Source organism: Berghia stephanieae, chromosome 13, assembly GCF_034508935.2.
Source record: "Berghia stephanieae isolate SIO BIC M18660-M18661 chromosome 13, UCSD_Bste_1.3, whole genome shotgun sequence".
NCBI lineage: Eukaryota > Metazoa > Mollusca > Gastropoda > Nudibranchia > Aeolidiidae > Berghia > Berghia stephanieae.
In genome coordinates this window covers 35,945,829-35,967,673 of record NC_088372.1, presented here as the reverse complement: position 1 = coordinate 35,967,673, position 21,845 = coordinate 35,945,829, and the positions used below count along the sequence as shown (strand labels likewise).

Below are 21,845 nucleotides of genomic sequence, written 5' to 3'. Positions count from 1 at the left end.
ATTATATTATTATTATTATTATTATTATTATTATTATTATTATTATTATTATTATTATTATTATAAAAGCTCAATTTTTTTGTTTGTTTTTGTTTTTTTGTTTTTTTTCAAATAAACCTTCAAATGTATCTCCTTTCTTCATCTTTTATTTTTGGCTTTGATTACTTAAACAGAGCTGGCCAGAAGACGCTCTGCAGGCCGTGGCCTCTCGGTTCTTGGAGGAGATTGAAATGGGAGAGGAGGAGAGGTCTGGCTGCATCACCATGTGCAAACACTTCCACACTTCAACCAGAGAGGTTTCCGAGAAGTTCCTTCTGGAGTTGGAGCGACACAACTACGTCACACCGACATCCTACCTCGAGCTTATCAGTACTTTCAAGACACTGCTGGATAAAAAGAGAGAGTGAGTTCATTTTGGTTTTGGTTTTGTTTTTTGTTGTGTTGTTTTTATGGGGTTGTTTGTTTTTTTTTGTTTTGTTTTTTTTTGGGGGGGGGGGGTGTTGCTGTTTTTAAAATTATTATTTGTTGTTGGTTTCTTGGTTTTTTTTTAATGGTTTTTTTAAATTTTTTTTTTTATTTATTTATTTTTTTTTTTTGTTCATTGTTTTTTTTTCGAAGGGGGGTGTTGTGTGTGTTTTTAAGGGTTTTTTGCTTTTGTTTTGTGTGTGTTTGTGTGTAATTTTTGTGAGGGGAAGGTTGTCTTTTGTGTGTGTGTGTGTGTGTGTGTGTGTTTTTTGGGGTTTTTTTTTGTTTTGTTGTTGCTGTTGCTGGGGTGTTTTTTTGTTGTTTTTTTTTTTGTATTTTTTATTTACTTTTTTGTTTGTTTAAATCATGATTTTTGAATATTAATTCATTTTGTACTCACAATTTTTTGACAGTTTTGATTATGCCATAAATTACATTGTTAGAATGGACTGGTACGTGGTAGGCTTAACAATATTTGGATCATCGTTAATAAATCATGATATTCTCTGTCTCAATCAAGGGAAGTGATGAAGCAGAAGAAACGTTACGAGGTCGGCCTTGAGAAACTGGACTCTGCTGCATCCCAAGTGTCCATTATGCAGAAAGAGCTGACCGATCTCCAACCCCAGTTGGTGGTCGCCTCCAAGGAAGTGTCCGAGATGATGATTATCATTGAGAAGGAATCCATCGAAGTCGCTAAAGTCGAGAAGGTCCGTGAATTTTTGTTAGGTTGTTTGACACATTAAAAAAAAAATCTCTAAGTTCGTAGGTTAAAAAATTTTGACACTACCTCTTTCCTTTGGTTGATTGGATTTTAATATATAACTTTTTGTTGGTTTTTGTTTTGTTTTGTTATTATTTTTGTTATATTATTTTATAACTAGCTTTTTCAGTTTCTGATTAATATTTGGTAATATTGGTGTCGTCATAGGCATCCTCAGTGTTACAATCATCTCAATAAACAAATTGATGATTAGTGTGATAATGATGATGATGATGATGGTGATGATGATGATGATGATGATGATGATGATGATGATGATGGTGGTGATGTTGATGATGATGATGATGATGATGATGATGATGATGATGATGATGATGATAGATGATGATGATAATGATGATGATGATGATGATGATGATGATGACCATTATAATTATAATTACATTTACTTTGTGCCATCCCTTCAGAGACTCAATATGTTTAAACCCATTCACCTTCATTGATCATCATCATGAACCATCCATAACTTTTCTTGTAAAAGAGTTCAATCATCACCTATATTATGATCCCAAACTTTTGTTTCCTCACCCCATCAGGTGGTGAAAGCAGACGAGGCTGTCGCCAACGAACAGGCCAGAGCTGCCCAAGCGATCAAGGATGAATGTGACAGTGATCTGGCAGAGGCCCTGCCTGCTCTCAACGCTGCCTTGGCAGCCCTGGACACTCTGACACAACAGGTAAGCATCGTTAGTAATAATGATAATCATTAGCATGTCTAGAGTGCATAAACAAATAACAATGTGAATTTGAATGTAAGCTTCAATTTAATAAACGAAAACAGATAAAATGGACGTTTCGGGTTTTTCCCTTTATCAACAAAACAGGATGAATGAAACACTACAGCGAATGAGATAATGTGATAGTGGCGTTGTTAACAACATTTTGGTATTTTCGAATGCAATGCATACTTTGCCATGACTTAACTTCAAGCTGTTTGCTGGCATAAGACTCACTTGGATACCACTTGCCAAAAGAAACACTCAAAACAAATAAGTTGTCCTTTACTAAGCCCTCAGTGGAGCAACAGCCTTTCCAGTTATCGACTGATCATGAAAAACAGCCGGGCACAGCAGACTCCTCACTGTCTTTCCATTCGCCCCAATGGACACGCATATTTATTCCTTTTTCCCCTCCACCATCAGAACATGGTTTTACAGGCAGCTGATGGTAGTAACTATTAATGTGTTTAATTTAGAGTCTGCACTCTTTTTCTTTTTGCATAAAAAGGATGTACTTCCATCCATTATAAAATAGTCTGGCTCAGTGGAATGGTTTAGAAAGTCATTGTCCATCAGCAGATTTGCTCGCTTGTGAGACAACAGACAGGCCAATTAAATCTTCAATTTGAAGTTTTGGCCTCCAAGGAATAAGAAGAAGAAAAACAACAAGAACAAGAACCAGTCTCAGCGGCCTTCATGCTTCTGTTCATAGGAATCTCCATTCTCTGTTTGATGACATGTCTCATACATACCTTTTTTTTACCCCCCTCAGGATATCACCATTGTGAAAAGTATGAAATCCCCACCATATGGTGTGCGTCTGGTCATGGAGAGTGTATGTGTACTCAAGGGAGTCAAGCCTGACAGAGTGCCAGATCCATCTGGTTCCGGAAAGAAGATTGAGGACTTCTGGGGCCCTTCCAAGAAAATACTTGGAGACATGAAATTCCTGGAATCTTTGCACAACTTTGACAAGGTGAGATTGTTTTTTGTGGGGTTTTTTTTTTTTGTATTGTCTTGTAATTAGTTTTTTTGTTGTTGTTGTTTATTTTCGGGGGGTTTTTTTGGTTTTTTAAATCTTTATTTTGGTGTGTGTTTTGTTGCAGTTGTTGTTGTTGCTTTAATATTTTTTATTTGTTTGTGTGGGTTTTTTTGTTTGTTTTTTGTTTCTTTTTTGTTTTGTTTTTTTTTTTGGGGGGGGGGAGGGTCACTTTCCATTGTATTGGTGAGATGAATAAGGTATTGCTACGCGACCTTGACAAAATTGGATGTAGTTCTACTTGTTTTTGTTTTGATTGATTTATTTTTTAGGGAGGGGCTGGGGAATGAATGTATTTTCCTATACTCTTTCTTTATGGTTTTTGTTTTTGCTTTTTTCACCCTTTAAAAAAAAAAAAAATTTGGCGCTCAAATATTGTGGAACTATTTTTTATGATTCATCCCTTCTTCACCCCTAGGACAACATCCCAGTGGCCTACATGAAGACCATTCGGGCCAAGTACATCACCAACCCTGACTTTGACCCCGACAAGATCAAGGTCGCTTCCACTGCCTGTGAGGGTCTGTGTAAATGGGTCAAGGCCATGGATACCTATGACAAGTGAGTAGAAAGCAAGAGTTATGTGGACTCATCCTATCAATTGGATATAAATTAAAATTTTAAAAAATAATAATAATAATAGAATTCCCTTTATTCTTCCCATTGTGGAAATTTGTATCTTTAGGGTATGTCTTTTCCAAGGAAAGGCTGAAATAACCAAGGTGTCAGCCACAGTGTGTCTTTCCAAGGAAAGGCTGAAATAACCAAGGTGTCAGCCACAGTGCGTCTTTCCAAGGAAAGGCTGGAATAACCAAGGCGTCAGCCACAGTGCGTCTTTCCAAGGAAAGGCTGAAATAACCAAGGTGTCAACCACAGTGTGTCTTTCCAAGGAAAGGCTGAAATAACCAAGGCGTCAGCCACAGTGCGTCTTTCCAAGGAAAGGCTGAGATAACTAAGGTGTCAGCCACAGTGCGTCTTTCCAAGGAAAGGCTGAAATAACCAAGGTGTCAGCCACAGTGCGTCTTTCCAAGGAAAGGCTGAAATAACCAAGGTGTCAGCCACATTGTGTCTTTCCAAGGAAAGGCTGAAATAACCAAGGCATCAGCCACAGTGCATCTTTCCAAGGAAAGGCTGAAATAACTAAGGTGTCAGCCACAGTGCGTCTTTCCAAGGAAAGGCTGAAATAACCAAGGCGTCAGCCACAGTGCGTCTTTCCAAGGAAAGGCTGAAATAACTAAGGTGTCAGCCACAGTGCGTCTTTCCAAGGAAGGCTGAAATAACCAAGGTGTCAGCCACATTGTGTCTTTCCAAGGAAAGGCTGAAATAACCAAGGTGTCAACCACAGTGTGTCTTTCCAAGGAAAGGCTGAAATAACCAAGGCATCAGCCACAGTGCATCTTTCCAAGGAAAGGCTGAAATAACCAAGGCGTCAGCCACAGTGCATCTTTCCAAGGAAAGGCTGAAATAACCAAGGTATCAGCCACAGTGCATCTTTCCAAGGAAAGGCTGAAATAACCAAGGCGCCAGCCACAGTGCATCTTTCCAAGGAAAGGCTGAAATAACCAAGAAGTCAGCCACGGTGCAGTGAGGTAAACTGAGCTAGGATGAGATGACTCGGTACCTTTCAGGTTCAAAGCAAAGACTGTACCATAAGGAGTTTCTAGCTACCCTTTGAATAGAATAAGATTCTAGTCTAATGCAAAGTACTTTCTGCCAGATTTAACAGGCCCAGACACCCAATTACTGCTGGGTGGACAGGAGGGTCAGAAAAAAAAGCTCGACTTTGCCAGGTATCTAGATCTGTCTCTGCGTGTGAAGCAAGTGCTCTACCAACTGAGCTTTTGGGACCCCCAAAGAATTGAAGAAAATTCAAGATTAATTTTTCTCGTTTTAGGCCATTCTCTTAAATGACTTTATTTGTTCATGTTGAAACACCCATTTTGCTTTTCATCAATCATGTACGTAGTGAGTTTAGGCTTACCATAAATTTTATTAGTTATTTTTCTATGATACATTGAATTATGTGAAAAACTATATAAATGGTGTATGTATGTTATTTTTATTATTATTCTTATTCTTATTATTATTATTATTATTATTATTATTATTCTTATTATTATTATTAATATTATTATTATTATTATTATTATTATTATTATTATTATTATTATTATTATTATTATTATTATTATTATTATTGTGTAAGTATAGGTGGTATTACAGTTGTTGTATTTTTGTGGTTATTAATGGTATCATTGTATTCTTTGGTTCCATTTACCTTTTTTTCCTCACTTTCATGTATGAATTATTGGCGAAAGCCTAAGATTAAATAAACTTTGAAACTTTGTATCCATCCATTCACAGAGTGGCAAAGGTTGTAGCTCCAAAGAAGGAATCTCTTGCCAAAGCCAACGGTGAACTGTCTGTTGCTATGGCTTCACTGGAAAAGAAGAGAGCTTCTCTCAAAGAAGTTCAGGTAAGTCAAGACCTCATGAATAGATTATATTGCTTAGGTTAGATAAATCTGTTGTAAATCAAGAATTAGTAGTTTATTCTAGAGCGTGATTGGGGATTGTCTCAAGCCTGGGATCGTTAAAATACTAACAAAAAGATGAAAACGGAAAGACTTCTGATGGGAACAGTGCAAACAATGGACGGTTTGGGTACAAACCTTCGTCAGAATAATAATAATCAAAGGAATTTTCCAAACGTTTTCAATATTCCTTTGCTTAGTAGTTCCTTCATGAGTAGTTCACACTAAAATTGAATGTTGCGTTGCTTGTTGATTATAAAGAATTATTTTGCTTTTAATGTTTAGTAAATAAGAATTATATTTTCATAACAGTGCCGCTTATTCAAAACAAATAACCTCTCAAACTTTCATGATAATTATGATAATGATAATAATAATAATAATAATAATAATAATAATAATAATAATAATAATAATAATAATAATAATAATAATAATAATAATAATAATAATAATAATAGTAATGATAATAATAATAATAATAATAATAATAATAATAATAATAAAAATAATAATAATAAAAATAATAATAATAATAATAAATAGATTTTTTTTGCTGTTATTAAAGCCCTAGCTCGTACTCTCTGATGTAGAAACCATCTCAATGTTTTCATGTGAGTATCTGATGTACTTGGTTGGCATTTATAACTATAACTATATAATAGTTTATAATCCAACAGTCTGTTGAAGTTTGCAGTATTTATAACTTTATCTTTAACCATCCATAGGACAAACTGAGCAAGCTTCAGGACACCCTAGAACAGAACAAAGCCAAGAAGGCTGAGCTTGAGAACGAGGTTGACCTTTGCACCAAGAAACTGGCAAGAGCTGAGCAGCTGATTGGTGGACTGGGTGGTGAGAGAGACAGGTGAGTGACATGCAGTTTTACAGGAATAGGGTCTTGATCTATAATAATGTATAGCAGAACTAGAGTTTAACTCTCTCCTTACAAGCTATTTTTAGAATTTCCCCCGAAAATTCACTCCAAACCTACACAAGAATAGACATTTCTTACTCAAACAAAAAGTAACAAGTGAGTTCTACAACACAGTTTTTAGTATCTATAGTTGTAATCAAAGCAATTCTCTGAATTTTGTGACGAATAAGAGAAATCAGAATGAGAAAATTGTCTTTTGCATCGTAACGAATGTGGCGATTTTCCTATGGGTGGTAAGGAGAGGGTTAAGCATAACATGCATATCAATGGTACAGTTGAGAGGGGTGGGGGCTGCCTGAAGCCTGGGGTTGTGAAAATAATAACGAGAAGGTGAAACTGGAACAGTACAAACAATTTTATTTCATTTGTATTCAAAGTTCATTTGTTTATTGTTGTGCTGACGAGGGGTTTGTACCCAAAACATCTATTATCGGCACTATTCCCAGCCAAAGCCTTTCCATCTTCACCTTTTCGTTGATATCAGTGGTATGCGTTTAAGTTTAAGTAAAATACTTACCATTTCTACCTACCAAATGAATTGTTCCAACACAGAAAACTATGTGTAACCTTAACCGTTTCTTGTGTGTTCAAGAGACCAGAACTCATCATCACCCAACTGGTGATCTAAATACAACGACTTGCCGAGTGATGTCAACTTCCATTATTACTTTTTATTAAGCCAATATATTAAGTTGCTGGAGGCTGTAAAAACAAAGTTATAAACAAAAACGAATATAATGGCTTCAAAAAAAATTAATAAATATATACCAGGCACAGCACGTTTTGGGCTCAAAACCCTTCTTCAGCAACAACTAAAAACAGCAAAAAACATTAATACATTACTAAAAAACAGACTGACGACAGATGTTCCTTTAGTAATGTATTTATGTTTTTATTGTTTTGTTTTTTTTACCTTCCAGACCACAGTGCAATGCCTTAACCACTCAGCCACTCCTTATCATATTAACTTTAAAATAATTCTTCGACATTTGCTTCCCCTGTCTCATTACCATTTTGAATGCTTGGTCACATTTCTGGTGCTTTCAATCTTTTTATTCATAACTTTTTACCATCGATTCAGTCAGTCTTTGCTGTCTTGTAATGCCTGTTTGTTTCCTTTTCTTCATTCACAGATGGAGTCAAGCAGCCAAGGACCTGGGCAGGAAGTACATCAACTTGACTGGTGACGTCTTGGTGTCATCTGGTATTGTCGCCTACCTCGGCGCCTTCACCAGCGCTTTCAGACAGGTTGGTGGAGAATCTGTATCTGTATCAGTATCTGTGGGATACTGCTTAAACCTCTTAGTAGAATATCACACGCAGGGGGTGGTGGGCACAGGTGCTGGCATGCAGCTAGTCGTTGTATTTGTTGAGTTGAAGGCATCCAATTTTACATGTGTCATCCAGCTGATTCCAGTCCTCAATTGTACGAACTAGAAATGAGTGTTTGTACAGGTTCGTTGTTGCTGGTATTAACCTTGAAGTTGCAACTGTTGAAATTTCTTGTGCTACTTGTGTTTACAGTAAGTTGTTCAAAGTCCACTGCGACCAGGCGGGCCCTTGACAATCTTAAACAATAGGATGAGTCTCACTTTTCTTTGTCTGGAAAGAAAATAGGGGCAGGAACTGTAAAAATAGTGAGGTTGTTGATTGGTGACTTGTTTTGCTTCTCACACCTTCTCATTGTGCTTTTAATGAAAGGTTTATTGAAATCAAACAAAAAGAGTAGGAAAGGAGGAGAAGGAAGAAGAAGAAGAGGAAGAAGAAGAAGAAGAAGAAGAAGAAGAAGAAGAAGAAGAAGAAGAAGAAGAAGAAGAAGAAGAAGAAGAAGAAGGTTGAGGAGGAGAGGGGAGGAGGGGTGGGGAGAAAAAATGATAAGAAGAATAAGACGGAGGATGAGTAGGGTTGCATTCATTATTCTATAGATTGTGGTTTGAATGAAATACAACTTATTACTTCTGATCTCTCTCAACTATACAGGAGACAGCTAACGATTGGTTGAAGACCGTCCAAGAGAAAGGACTCCCGTGTTCTGGTGACTTTAGCTTGATTGGCACCCTTGGTGAACCCATCAAGATCAGGGAATGGAATATTGCTGGACTCCCTACGGACAGCTTCTCTGTGGAGAATGGCATCATTATCAGGTATCCAGTCTAGAAAATTAAAACTGAGCTTTTATATAGTGCAATATCCACTAAACGTGCTTAAAGCGCTTTACACAGGGTCCCTGGCCAACAGCAACATTTAACATGTAGGACGGGACATGACGCCCGTTAGGCGATATTACAATTTTTCAGACAGAGACGTTGTTAACGGCCAGGTACTCATTTTACACCTCAGTACGGTGAGATAATGTGAGTAAAGAACCTTCTCCAAGGACTCAACAATGCGTCAAGCGAGGCTCAAACCCAGGGCCTTCCAAAAGCGAGTGTCATACCACTTGACAACATAGCCGCAACTGTTATGTCTGGAGTTTTAAATTTTTTTTTACCTGGCTCTTACATATTTTACTCACCATGTCAAACCGGTAATATGTCTTAGATATTTTGACATAGATTTACTTTTTAGCCTCTGGTTCACCCCAGGATTTGATATGACTATGACCTAGAAATGCTGAAATGTCTATAAATAATATCTGGAAAGGAATTATCTTAATATTGATTTATCTTATTTTGAAAAAAAAATAACTATATAAACTTACTGCTCCTTGAATTTCCTTTGTAGGCTTTTAGTTTGTTTTTTTCTTTTTTTTTTTTAATTTCAATTTTTTTTAAATATAGTTTTTTTTTTGTTTTTTGTTTATTTTATGTTTTAACTTTTTTTCTTTTGTTTTCTTTCTTTTGCTTATGTGTGTTTTGTTTTTTGTTGTTGGTTTTTTCTTGGTTAATACCAATTGTATTTTTGTTGTATTATTAACAGATTTCCTCCTTCACTTTTTAAACTTTATTATATTTTTTATTATTTTTACATTTTTAATGGGGGAAGGGGGGGGGGGGGGTATTGGGATGCTTATTCTAGGTTTTTAATATTATAATCAATTCTGCCAATGTCAATCCTAATTTCTGACCCCACCATTTCCTATTCACAGCAATGGCCGTCGTTGGCCACTGATGATTGATCCTCAAGGCCAGGCAAATAAATGGGTCAAGAACATGGAAAAAGCCAACAACCTCCACGTCATCAAGCTAAGTGATGCTGACTTTGTCCGTACACTGGAAAACTGCATCCAATTCGGAACCCCTGTAAGATAGGATTTTGAGTTTTTAAAATTTAATGTTCTATCCAAAGGATAACAAGTAATTTTGCAAAGCATGACTTCCAATTTCAACAAGATCTATGTCTCTGAAAGACCCCATTTATTTACAATTCATTATACAATGTTGTACACAATCCACTTGTATGGTTTTGGGACTGTAACCCCATGTTACATTGTGTTTTACTTCATTCTGTTTATCAAACTTTTATTAAAATATTTAAACCCGTCAATTGGAAATCTCTTTAAGTAAATAAAACAAAAATCACTGCTGTAAAGTGAATATTCTTTTTTAAGTAATAGGCCTTTTTATCACAGAGACTTAGAGCATTAATCATGTAATTATTTAAAAAATTGATCTAAAAAATAAGAATTCTCTCTTTCACCCTTAGAGGAAATTTTACTTTTAAGTCTTTTCTCGAGAGGAGACCTAGATAACTGCAGTGCAGCACTGCGAAGTGAGCAATACTGGCTTAGATTCTTTCCCAAAGAAAACAAAAAAAAATAAAAACAAACAGAAGCCAAAACAGTGCTAGAATCTTAGTTTCCTGGGTTGGAAATGCTATGCCTTATCCACTACACCATCTTGCACCCATATTTAACATTGACCATTTATTTAGAACAACTAATGATGTGTCATTTGAGCAGAAAATTTTATGTCTCATATTTCTTAATTCACCTCAACTCATTCTCCTGACAGAGGTCGTCGTATAGGAGACATTAGAGATGACAGTAGTAATTGACATCCATCCAAAAATGTCCTAAGCTTTCCTCATTAGTGTTGAGCTGTCCATCCGTGTCCATTCCGTTACGTTGTCCATCCAGCATTTTGTTTGCCATCCTCTCCTTCTACCTCTCTCAAAGGTTCCTTGCATATTGGTTTTTGGCAATGTCTCATGGCGAGAAACATGAACAAATCAAGACAGTTTTGTTCTTTTGACTATAGACAGGCGGGATTCTTGTGGTCCTGTTATAGAAACAACTTTTCTGTAAACCTCTTCATTCGACATAATATAGTCTGTCTAGGTGTTATGCCCTGGCAATGGTTGCTAGAACGTAACCCGAAACAAGTTCGGAGTTGACCAAACCCTCCTCGGGTTTGTAGTTTTCTGAACTCCTCAACCACCCAATCAGGGGGTTTGGTCAACTCAGGACTTATTTCGGGTTATGTCCTAGCAACCAGTTCCAGGACATAACACCAGGTGATGTCTACAATGCACCAATTGTATTTGTTTTCGAATGATTGTGACCTTGTTAGGATTCCTAAGGTTAATGTCCAGCTTTGACAACTATTTCATTAACAGACATTTATGTCACTCTGATTCCCTTTTTTTTACAGGTTCTGCTGGAAAACATCGGAGAAGAGCTTGACCCAATCCTTGAGTCCCTTCTTCTGAAGCAGACATTCAAGCAAGGGGGAGCACTCTGTATCAAACTTGGAGACTCCACCATTGAGTACTCACACGACTTCAAATTCTACATCACCACCAAGCTGAGAAACCCACATTACTTGCCCGAGACCTCTGTGAAGGTAGGGTTTTTTTGTTGTTGTTTTTGGTGATTGTTGTTGTTCTTCTTTTTCTTCTACTTGTTTTACTCTGTATTATTTTACGTTTTACAAACAAAAGAAAACGATCCTAGTTTTTAATGATATTAAACATGTGAAGCATTTTGTTCCATCCAAAACCAGTGTTAAATTATTTTATTTTAACATTTTGATAATGCAAATTAATTTTAGTCAACGTGCACATATTTGTAGGTCTGATAACCCAATTCATTATGGGTTCATTGTGTAATGGAAATCTCAAAAAATGATGCAAAATGTTGTCCAATACAACAATATTAAACTAGGCCCATAATTGGGTTCGGATGTCAGACCTGCATATATGTACACATCGATTGTAGTCCATCACCCGTCATTAGTGACCCACAGTCTCAAAATGGTATTATGTTGTAATGAATTGGATTCCAAAACTGACATTAAAAATTGAATGGTATGAAATACGACCATTGAGTTGTTTCCCATGTCAGCAATTCTATTCCTTCTCCATCATAACAAACAGAAATTGACCCAAAGTTTCATTTTTATTGATTATAAAAAGAAATAAACAAAAAAGATATAATAGCTTCAAAAAAATAACAAAAAAAACAAACACGGAATATTTCAGGCTCAAAACCCTTCTTCATCGAACAACAACAACAACAACAACAACAACAAAAAAAACATTTCAACATGTCAAATTTTATTGTAGAAGAAGGGTTTTGAGCCCAAAACGTTCAGTGTATTTTGTTCTTGTTTGAAGCAGGTATATTCATTTTTATGTAATACTTTTACAGTCCACTGCTTCTATCAGCTTAGTACTAACGAAAGAGTGAAAATAGAGAGGCTTCATATGGGAACAAAACAGACAGTGGACGTTTCAGGTACAAACCCTTCGTCAGCACAACAATACACAATTGACGTGACAAACAAATAAAATATGATGCAAAAAAACTTTTGTCGTCTGTACTCCATGGTGGCTGGCTCTCTTTTCACTCTTTCGTTAGTATTTTATGATCACCGGCTTCAGGCACCTACCGTTTTCTACTTTTCTAGCAGCTTAGTATCATTTGATATTTGTGGATATAAATAAAATTCTGCCCCTAATCCATCATGACATAATACTGCCTCAAAACTGTGGGTTACATTTATGTGATTTTGAGAATGGAGTTAACAGTAGACGTCTGCTCTAGTGATTCCAAACATGTATAAACAATTTTGTTGGATCGTTGACAATTTCAGGTGACCCTCCTGAACTTCATGATCACCCCAGAAGGTTTGGAAGACCAGCTGCTGGGTATTGTGGTCGCCAGAGAGAGACCTGAACTGGAAGAAGAGAAGAACCAGCTGATCTTACAATCTGCCGCCAACAAGAAGTGAGTCTTTGTATTTAAACGGACATTATTTCGTTAATTTTACTTAACAAAAAAAACATCATCCTTTTATTTGGCATTTTGTTGACAAAGTGGGGGTGGGGGGGGGGGTGGGTCCTGATGATAGCTCAGTTTGTAGAGCACTGGCTTTACAATCAAAGGGACCGAGATCGATCCCAGGTGCAGCCGAGATTGTATTCTGAGCCCCTGTCCACCCAGCAGTGATCGGGTAGCTGAGTCTGTTAGATCTGGTGGAAAGTACTTTGTGATAGACTAGCATCCTATCCAAAGGGTAGCAAGCAATTGCTATTGTCAGTTTCATGCTATGGAAACTGGGATAAACTCCGTCTCTATGGGCTTAATGGCCCTGAAGGACTTATCTGGCACTTGTCTTTAGTGTTATCCGTTGGCCATTTTGTTGACAAAGGGGAAACCCAAAACGTTCCTGTAAGTCTATGTGAATTAACTTGAAGCTTTTATTCCACTTTCTTTTTTCTTTTTTTTTTTTCTTTTTTACTGCTTCCAGTCTTAGCTTCCTTTTGATATTTGAGTCCCTAATTGCTGTATCAACGAAGAACAAAACCTGGGTGAGTCGTATGTCCACCTGGGAAGAGAGGCACTATCTGTGACTTCTATCTCCCTATATCTGTTTTCCAGTTTGCTTTCTGACTTTGTCTTGGAAGAAGATTATGTGGTTTTGGTCTGGCCAAGGCTGGAGTCCCTAACTGGGAGGGAAACAGTCAAATGTATAGTTATAGACATTAAAGATAATTGAACTCTCCTTGTTTACTTCAATAGACAACTGAAGGACATTGAAGACAAAATCCTTGAGGTCCTTTCCTCATCAGAAGGAAACATCTTAGAGGATGAAACTGCCATCAAAGTCCTGTCATCTTCCAAGAAATTGGCCAATGAGATTTCTGAGAAACAGGTAAATTCTATGCTTTTTCTCACAAAATTCTAAATTAAATAATTGCGTTAATTAAAGTTTACTATTGATTGAAAAATTCCTAAGATTAAAAACACGTGTTTTATAACTATTTTGGCTTCTTCAGATGGTCAATTAGGTCATCAAAATTTGAAATAACTTCTTTTTTTTTTTTTTTTTGGCCGGATGGGGAAAATGTATTTTTGGCAGTATAATCTATGAGAAACACTTTATCTTCGATTTTGGCTCATATCTTGAATCAAAGCTTCTCGCATCTTCCCGGCTTTTCTCAACCAGCCTCACATTTGTATTGAAAAGACGCCTAGAGCTGTTTGTATATGGAATAAGTGCAGTGCAGCATAAATGATTTATAGTACTATTATTATAATTATTCAAAATACACCCAAACTGAATTCACATGAATAATTTTCCCCCCCTCCAGGCAATCGCTGAACAAACTGAACAGAAAATTGACAACGCCAGAATGGGATACAAACCCATAGCCATCCACAGCACCATTCTGTTCTTCTCCATTGCTGACTTGGCCAACATTGAGCCAATGTACCAATATTCCCTCATCTGGTTCATCAATCTATTCATACTCAGCATTGAAAACGCTACCAAGTCGGAGGATCTGCCCCAACGATTAGAACACCTCCACACCCATTTCACATACTCTTTGTATTGTAACGTTTGCCGATCTCTGTTTGAAAAAGACAAGGTAAGTCCTCTTATCCAAAAAAAAAAATTGAATTAATTTATTTATTAACATAATAATAATAATATAATAATAATAATAAATAATAATAATAATAATAATAATAATAATAATAATAATAATAATAATAATAATAATAATAATAATAATAATAATAATAATAATAATAATATAATAATAATATCAATAATAAGAATAATAATAACAATAATAATAATAATAATAATAATAATAATAATAATAATAATAATAATAATAATAACAATAATAATAATAATAATAATAATAATAATAATAATATAATAATAATAATAATAATAATAATAATAATAATAATAATAATAATAATAATAATAATAATAATAATAATAATAATAATAACAATAATAATAATAATAATAATAAATAATAATAATAATATAATAATAATAATAATAATAATAATAATAATATATAAGTAGTAGTGGTCATTTAGAATCGTAAGGCTCATGGAGCTGGATTGTCTCTGTTCTGTTTTGTTTGTTTTATTTTTTTTTTTTTTTTTTGTTTTGTTTTTTTTTGTTTTTTTTTTTTTTTTTTTTTTTTGTTTTTTTGTCATTTATTTTATTTTGGTGTTTTGTTTTTTTATTTGGTTTTGTTTTGTTTTGTGTTTTTTTTTCTGGGTTTTTGCTTTTTTGTTTTTGTTGTTTTGTTTTTTTGCTTGTTTGTTTTTGAAATTTGAACTGAACTCTTTCTCTGTCCCCAGCTGCTCTTCTCCTTCCTGCTGTGCGTGAACATCCAGAAACACAACAAGGAAGTTGACGAGGAGGAGTGGCGGTTCCTGCTGACAGGAGGCATCGGTCTAGACAACCCCCACTCCAACCCCACCACCTGGCTGCCACCCAAGTCCTGGGATGAACTGTGTCGTCTGGACGAATACCCCAACTTCAAGGATATCCGTAAGAAGTTGATGACCCAGAAAGATCAGTGGAAGGTCATTTATGACAGCACTGTAAGTCTGATCGTTATCTCCCTTTATCTTAAGTTTCTTTAAAGAAAAAAAAAAGAATTTTTTTAAAATGTTAAACTGTGTAATAAAGTAAAAATGATTATCATATTATATCCGATTATATCATATCATATCATATCATAACAGATTATATCATATCATATCATATCATAATACATATCATATCAACAGATTATACATATCATACAGATTATATCATATCATAACAGATTATATCATATCATAACAGATTATATCATATCATATCATAACAGATTATACCATATCATATCATATCATAACATTATATCATATCATATCATAACAGATTTTATCATTTCATATCAGTAATAGGATTTAGAGTGTTTCCTTAAATGTCCTTAAAACAAAAGTAACAATATATTGGATTGCACATTCTATGAGATAAAAATATGTAAACGTAGAAACAGATAAAAGCATTACTAAGCGACTAGAAGCTAAAAAAGACTGTCAAAAGTATTCAACAAAAATAATTGTAGCGTGTATTTTGAATATGACAACCTCAAAAGAGAACAAAGCACTAAATTCGTATTGTGTTAGACTCAAAAACCTTCTTGAGCCAACAACGAAAATAATAAAAATAATAAAACGTCATGTGAAACATAATGGGTGAAAATACAATGATTTAAAAGAGAAAGACATCAAAATGTACATTCTCAAATACACCCCCCCCCCCCCTGTCTTTTGTGGTTTTTATTTCTTAATAATTTAATTTATTTTAGTGATTCTTGAGAAAAAAAGCAAAAGAGATCCTAATGTATTCATGTATTGTTGCTTATTCCCCATGCAAATGTTAATTGATTATCAATAAAAATGGATTTTTAAATAGAATCTAGTTCTATACAACTTTATTTTTTTAATTCACTTATTCTCTTTCACTGGAATTAACCATTTCCATGATATCCATTTTTAGGAACCCCACCATGAGGTATTCCCTGGTGACTGGAATGATAAACTGGGAGCTTTCCAACGCCTTCTCGTCTTACGTTGCTTCCGTCCCGACAAGGTGCATACAATTGATTGTTAATTAACGCAAACTGCTCCCTCCTTGTCTTCTGTTTGTTCTTCTCCTTTTTACACTGCAACTCTTCCTCTCCTCCTCTCGCCCCCTTCACCCCCCCCCCCCCCCACCTCTTTCCTTTCATCCCCTTGTTCTTTTAGTTCTTGATTTTTTTGTAATTAGTTTTGCTGTTGTTCTCGTTGTTGTTTTTCTTCTTCTTCTTCTTCTTCTTCTTCTTCTTCTTCTTCTTCTTCTTCTTCTTCTTCTTCTTCTTCTTCTTCTTCTTCTTCTTCTTCTTCTTCTTCTTCTTAACCTCCTCGTCCTCCTCCTCCTCCTCCGCCTCCTCCTCCTCCTCCTCCTCCTCCTCCTCCTCCTCCTATTCCTCCTCCTATTCCTGCACTTCCTTCACTTCCTTCAACCAAATTTAATTCCACTGCTGATGCGGATTATACAAATTAATAAAATATGACTAGATGACTGATAAACGATCTTTTTATTGTCTGTTCTGCAATAACTTCATACCTTTGATCTCTTTGTTTTGTTTTGTTTTCCTCAACCCCAAGTTTATTTTTCTTATCACACCTTATATTCTTAAAATTTCATGTTTCTTTCTGTGCTACCTTTCCAGATGATTCCAGCATTGCAGGAATTTGTCACCGAAAAAATTGGCAAGAAATTTATTGAACCCCCACCCTTTGACCTCCCTAAAGCCTATGGGGACAGTAACTGTTGCGCCCCCTTGTTGTTTGTTCTCTCCCCTGGAGCGGATCCTAATGCTGTCTCTAAAGTTTGGGAAGAGTCAGGTTGTAGTGAATGTTTGTGTGGAGTGAGTCGTGTAGTGTAGATAGTAGTAGTAGGTGGTAGTAGTAGAGTGTAGTTAGTAGTAGTAGTAGTAGTAGTGTAGTAGTAGTAGTAGAGTAGTAGTAGTAGTGTATAGTAGTAGTAGTAGTAGTAGTAGTAGTAGTAGTAGTAGTAGTAGTAGTAGTAGTAGTAGTAGTAGTAGTAGTAGTAGTAGTATGTAGTAGTAGTAGTATAGTAGTAGTAGTATAGTAGTAGTAGTAGTATAGTAGTAGGTATTAGTAGTAGTAGTAGTAGTAGTTAGTAGTAGTAGTAGTAGTAGTAGTAGTAGTATTAGTAGTAGTAGTAGTAGTTATTGTAGTGTAGTAGTAGTATTGTAGATAGTAGTAGGTAGTAGTAGTAGTAGTAGTAGTAGTAGTAGTAGTAGTAGTAGTAGAAGTAGTAGTAGTAGTAGTTATTGTAGTAGTAGTTATTCTAGTAGTAGTAGTAGTAGTAGTTATTGCTTGTAGTGGATGGGGAATAACTGCGTATTTGCTATGGTACATGTAGTAATGACAGAGTTATGTCCCATGTATTGCTACCTTGTCTTGAGGAATGAAAGCCCTTGTTTAAGTCTTATTTGACTTCCTTCGTGTTGTAGTTGTTGTTGTCCTTGATGACGTTACTGGACATATAATAAAAAGACCACTATTCAACTCTATAATATCGTCTGTCTTTACAATAATCTCTATTGCTATTTATCGTGGAAATGATTCGATATGATATTATACAGTTATAGTAAACTCTAACCCTGCTTGAAATAGTTAAATCAGCACAAATCTTAGCCTAGTCTTTGTGCAGCTATATGGTCTAGTGGTATCACACTCGCCTCTGGATTGGAAGGTCCTGAGTTCGAGTCCCGCTCTGAGCATGCATAGTTGAGTCCTTGGAAAAGGCTCTTTTTGCTCACATTCAATCACAGTACTCGGGTCTAAAATGAGTGCCTGGTCATTGACAGATTTGTCTTTGTCCTAAAAAATTGTAATATCACCTAACAGGTGTCATGTCTTATCCTACATGTTGCTGTTGGCTAGGGACCCTTTGGAATGCGCTTTGAACACGTTTAGTGGCTATTATGCTATATAAATGCTCAATTTTTAAACAAATTCAATTTACACAATTTTCTCTTTTCTAAACGTTTTCAGGGATTCGGTGGAGGCAAGTTTGACTCCCTATCCCTGGGTCAAGGTCAAGGTCCTATCGCATTGAAGATGATCGAGAAGGGAATCAAAGAAGGAACATGGGTCATGCTACAGAACTGCCATCTCGCTTCAAGCTGGATGCCGACTCTTGAGAAGATCTGTGAGGTGAGTTTTAGTTAAATGCCCTTTTTCAGCACCAGATTTAAAAAAAAAATACAACTAATAAATGTCTTCTGAAAACACATCTTTTCAAATTGGAAAGAATTTTGAACAAAGAAAAAAGTAGTCCTTCAGAGTCATTAGGCCCATGTAGCCGGAGCTCATCCCAATTTCTTTTCATTTAACAAAATCTATTTATTCATTAAAAAAAATATTTATTATTTTCTCCATTGATTCATTTATTTCATTATCTATTTATGCATCGAATTATTTATTTATTATTTTTTCCATTGATTCGTTTATTTTTTTATTTATCTATTATTTATTTTATTTATTTATTTGTTTATTTATTTGATTATTTATTTATTCATCCATTCATCTATTTATTTATATGAGATTTGAATTGTGCAATCTTTTTTTGTTTGTTTGCTTACTATTTATTTATTTATTTGTTTATTTATTAATTACTTATCCATTTATTTATTCATCTATTAAAAAAAAAATTTAATTTAACCGAGTTAAATTTACTTATTTTTATAAAATTCCAGGAATTTAACCCTGAAGCCACCCATCCCGACTTCCGTCTGTGGCTGACGTCATATCCGTCCGACACGTTCCCCGTGTCCATCCTACAGAACGGGGTCAAGATGACCAATGAACCGCCCAGTGGTCTGAGATTCAACATCATCAAGTCTTACATGAGTGATCCCATCTCAGATCCAGAGTTCTTCAATGGGTGCAAACAGGCTGTAAGTGTTTTGGTTTTGGTTTTTGGCATAAGAACTAACTGTTGATGTTAAATATGGAGGGTGTCCGATTTTAACCCTGTAAGTGCGAGAGAGAGAGAGAGAGAGAGAGAGAGAGAGAGAGAGAGAGAGAGAGAGAGAGAGAACTGGAGCATTCATATAGTGTAATATCCACAGATGTCCCAAGCCAACAGCAACACAGAACATGTACAACAAGACATGACGCCTGTAAGGCGATATTACATTTTTTTAAAAACAGAGACAACGCTGCTAAAGACCAACCAGTTACTCATTTTCACCTGGCTATGATGAGAGAAGAATGGGAGTAAAGAGCCTTTTCCAAGGACTCAACTATGCATTGCACAGTTAGGCCTTTAATTCGACCTCAGCCAGATCAGGTTCACCCCGATATATGACCGTTTTGAGACAACTGGTCACAATTGATTGATGCTTTTAATTTCCCATGTCCTTTTTTCAGGTGTGTCATTCATTTGTTTCTCATTAAGAATAAATTTAAACTGTAAGAATACGGTTCTGCAGAGTGGAATGAGAGGGAAAGCGAAAGATAGAAAGAAAGAAAGAAAGAGAGGGCGAGAGAGAGAGAGAGAGAGAGAGAGAGAGAGAGAGAGAGAGAGAGAGAGAGAGAGAGAGAGAGAGAAAGAGAGAGAGAGAGAAGATTCCTGTAAGAATGATTTATTGATGATTTAATACTTAAGCAATTTTTAATTCGTGCATGAATCACATTCTAAGGCTGTATGTCCACCAACAACTTGGTCAGAATAGCAGATGTAGTCGTAAAACTGTCGTTTGTCTTCATTATCATGTCAAATACAGGAGATTAACCAGTTTCTGTCTGGAAGACATGTATTTAAAAATTTGGCCAGAAAACTAGATTGATCGAAATAACCATCATCTTGGCAAAAACGTTCTACCTGAGACTTTGCTAGGTCTTCCTTAAAGTCCCAGGTTTGAAGTTTTTACCAAGATGAGAGTCATTTAAATCGAGAGAGAGAGAGAGAGAGAGAGAGAGAGAGAGAGAGAGAGAGAGATAGAAAGAGGGAGAGAGACAGAGAGAGAAAGACAGAGAGAGAGAGAGATAGAAAGAGAGAGCTATGATCGCAAATGTGTGTCATTGACCCGTCACCGATAAAGATTGGAAACTTATTTGAAAGGGTGTGTGTATTATAGTATTCAGTAAAGGAAGTACCTATTGTTGGGGGGGGGGGGGGGGGGGAATAAGATCTCATGACATTTCTTGAGAGATAAATGAAACAAATGTCGAATTTCTTGGACTGCCAGAAATGACTTTGAAAACTTTATTTGAAAGGGCATAGAATGTTATTTAGAACAGACAGTATCGATAGGAAGATAAAAATCTGAAGAGGTGTGTATGAAAATTGCCAGACAAAGCAAGAAAGAAAAATACTAGAAAAAAATCCATCCCCAAAAAACAGTCTACCTCGACTGGGGATCGAACCTCAGACCTTCTGATTACCGATAGGAAGTCTTGTTGGGGAAAATTCATGGTAAAAGGTACAGTTTTTTTCGAGGTTCAAGCAGCAACATTTACATGTGTCTGGTGGACAAACAGCCTTTTTTTTTTTTTTTACTAATTTGAAATTTGCTTGGGAACAAAGTTCAAGCGTCAATCAAGAGTCGCAAGTCGCTTGAGACAGTAGATAGCCTGCATGAGGCACACATGATTGTGATTGGTTAGAATATTTTTGATACATTTTTGCATCATCGTGTCATTTTACTTCCATCACGTCTGAGAATGTTTTTTTCTAATATTTCTTCTTTTTTTTTTGCATGATATTGGATCTGGTAATTTGTTGTTGAAGTAGAGGGAGGAGATAACGGGATGATAAAGATGATGATGATGATGATGATGATCATGGTTTTGACGATGGTGGTGGTGATGGCAGGGATGCTTGTAATGATGATTACAAAACGTTGAATTAAAAAATGTTTGGAGCAAATAATTTCTTCATCACCCATTTTTTCCATTTTCAGAACTCGGTATGCAAAAACACTTTTTCTCACGTTATTTTTTTTGCCTATCTATTTATTTATATCAACACTTTTTTGTCTTTTTATTGTTCGTCAACTCATTTCCCCCCTGTTTTGTATATTCATCTTTAAAATGTCAAAAACTGTAGTCCATTGTACCTTGAATTTGAGATCTTGGGTAAAACTTTTAATACTAATATCCCCCCCCCCCCCTCCCTCCATTTCTCATGGTCTTACGAATTACTATATATGATACTCAATCAACCATAAAAACAAAAACACCCCAAATAGCTTTTATTCTTGAATAATTGAATTGTTTTTTAAATTATCAGACATTTTAAAGATGAAAACGTCTTTATATTTACATAATTGGGACTCAATAAAGGTCATTGTTATTTTTTTTTTACGCCAAATTGTTTAAATCAATAGAGGAATTTACCTGATGACTCCATAAGAGTAACGACGATTACTTGACGTCAATCGCATTCCCTTTGTTAGATGGTTTGCAGTAAAGTAAAATACTCATTGCCTATTAGAGAGAAAGTATTTAATGAGAATGGGGATGATCTATATTACCTTTCCATGTGCTTGCGGTCATTGGTCACATTGCAAAGTGTGCTCAAAATGACCCACAT

At 35.6% G+C, this 21,845-nt stretch overlaps 1 protein-coding gene across 1 annotated transcript in view; it reads left to right on the top strand.

The window, feature by feature from the left end:
- The window catches only part of LOC144958553 (dynein axonemal heavy chain 7-like), a 105,071-nt gene that overhangs the window by 54,127 nt on the left and 29,099 nt on the right, over window positions 1-21,845 (top strand). The window contains 20 exon segments of the mRNA XM_078890603.1: window positions 174-403; window positions 986-1,175; window positions 1,786-1,926; window positions 2,741-2,944; window positions 3,426-3,568; window positions 5,372-5,483; window positions 6,269-6,408; window positions 7,611-7,725; window positions 8,458-8,621; window positions 9,566-9,719; window positions 11,070-11,261; window positions 12,513-12,646; window positions 13,442-13,574; window positions 14,014-14,292; window positions 15,035-15,280; window positions 16,230-16,322; window positions 16,945-17,093; window positions 17,095-17,119; window positions 18,299-18,460; window positions 19,003-19,203. Coding sequence (XP_078746729.1) covers window positions 174-403; window positions 986-1,175; window positions 1,786-1,926; window positions 2,741-2,944; window positions 3,426-3,568; window positions 5,372-5,483; window positions 6,269-6,408; window positions 7,611-7,725; window positions 8,458-8,621; window positions 9,566-9,719; window positions 11,070-11,261; window positions 12,513-12,646; window positions 13,442-13,574; window positions 14,014-14,292; window positions 15,035-15,280; window positions 16,230-16,322; window positions 16,945-17,093; window positions 17,095-17,119; window positions 18,299-18,460; window positions 19,003-19,203 — 3,207 coding nt within the window.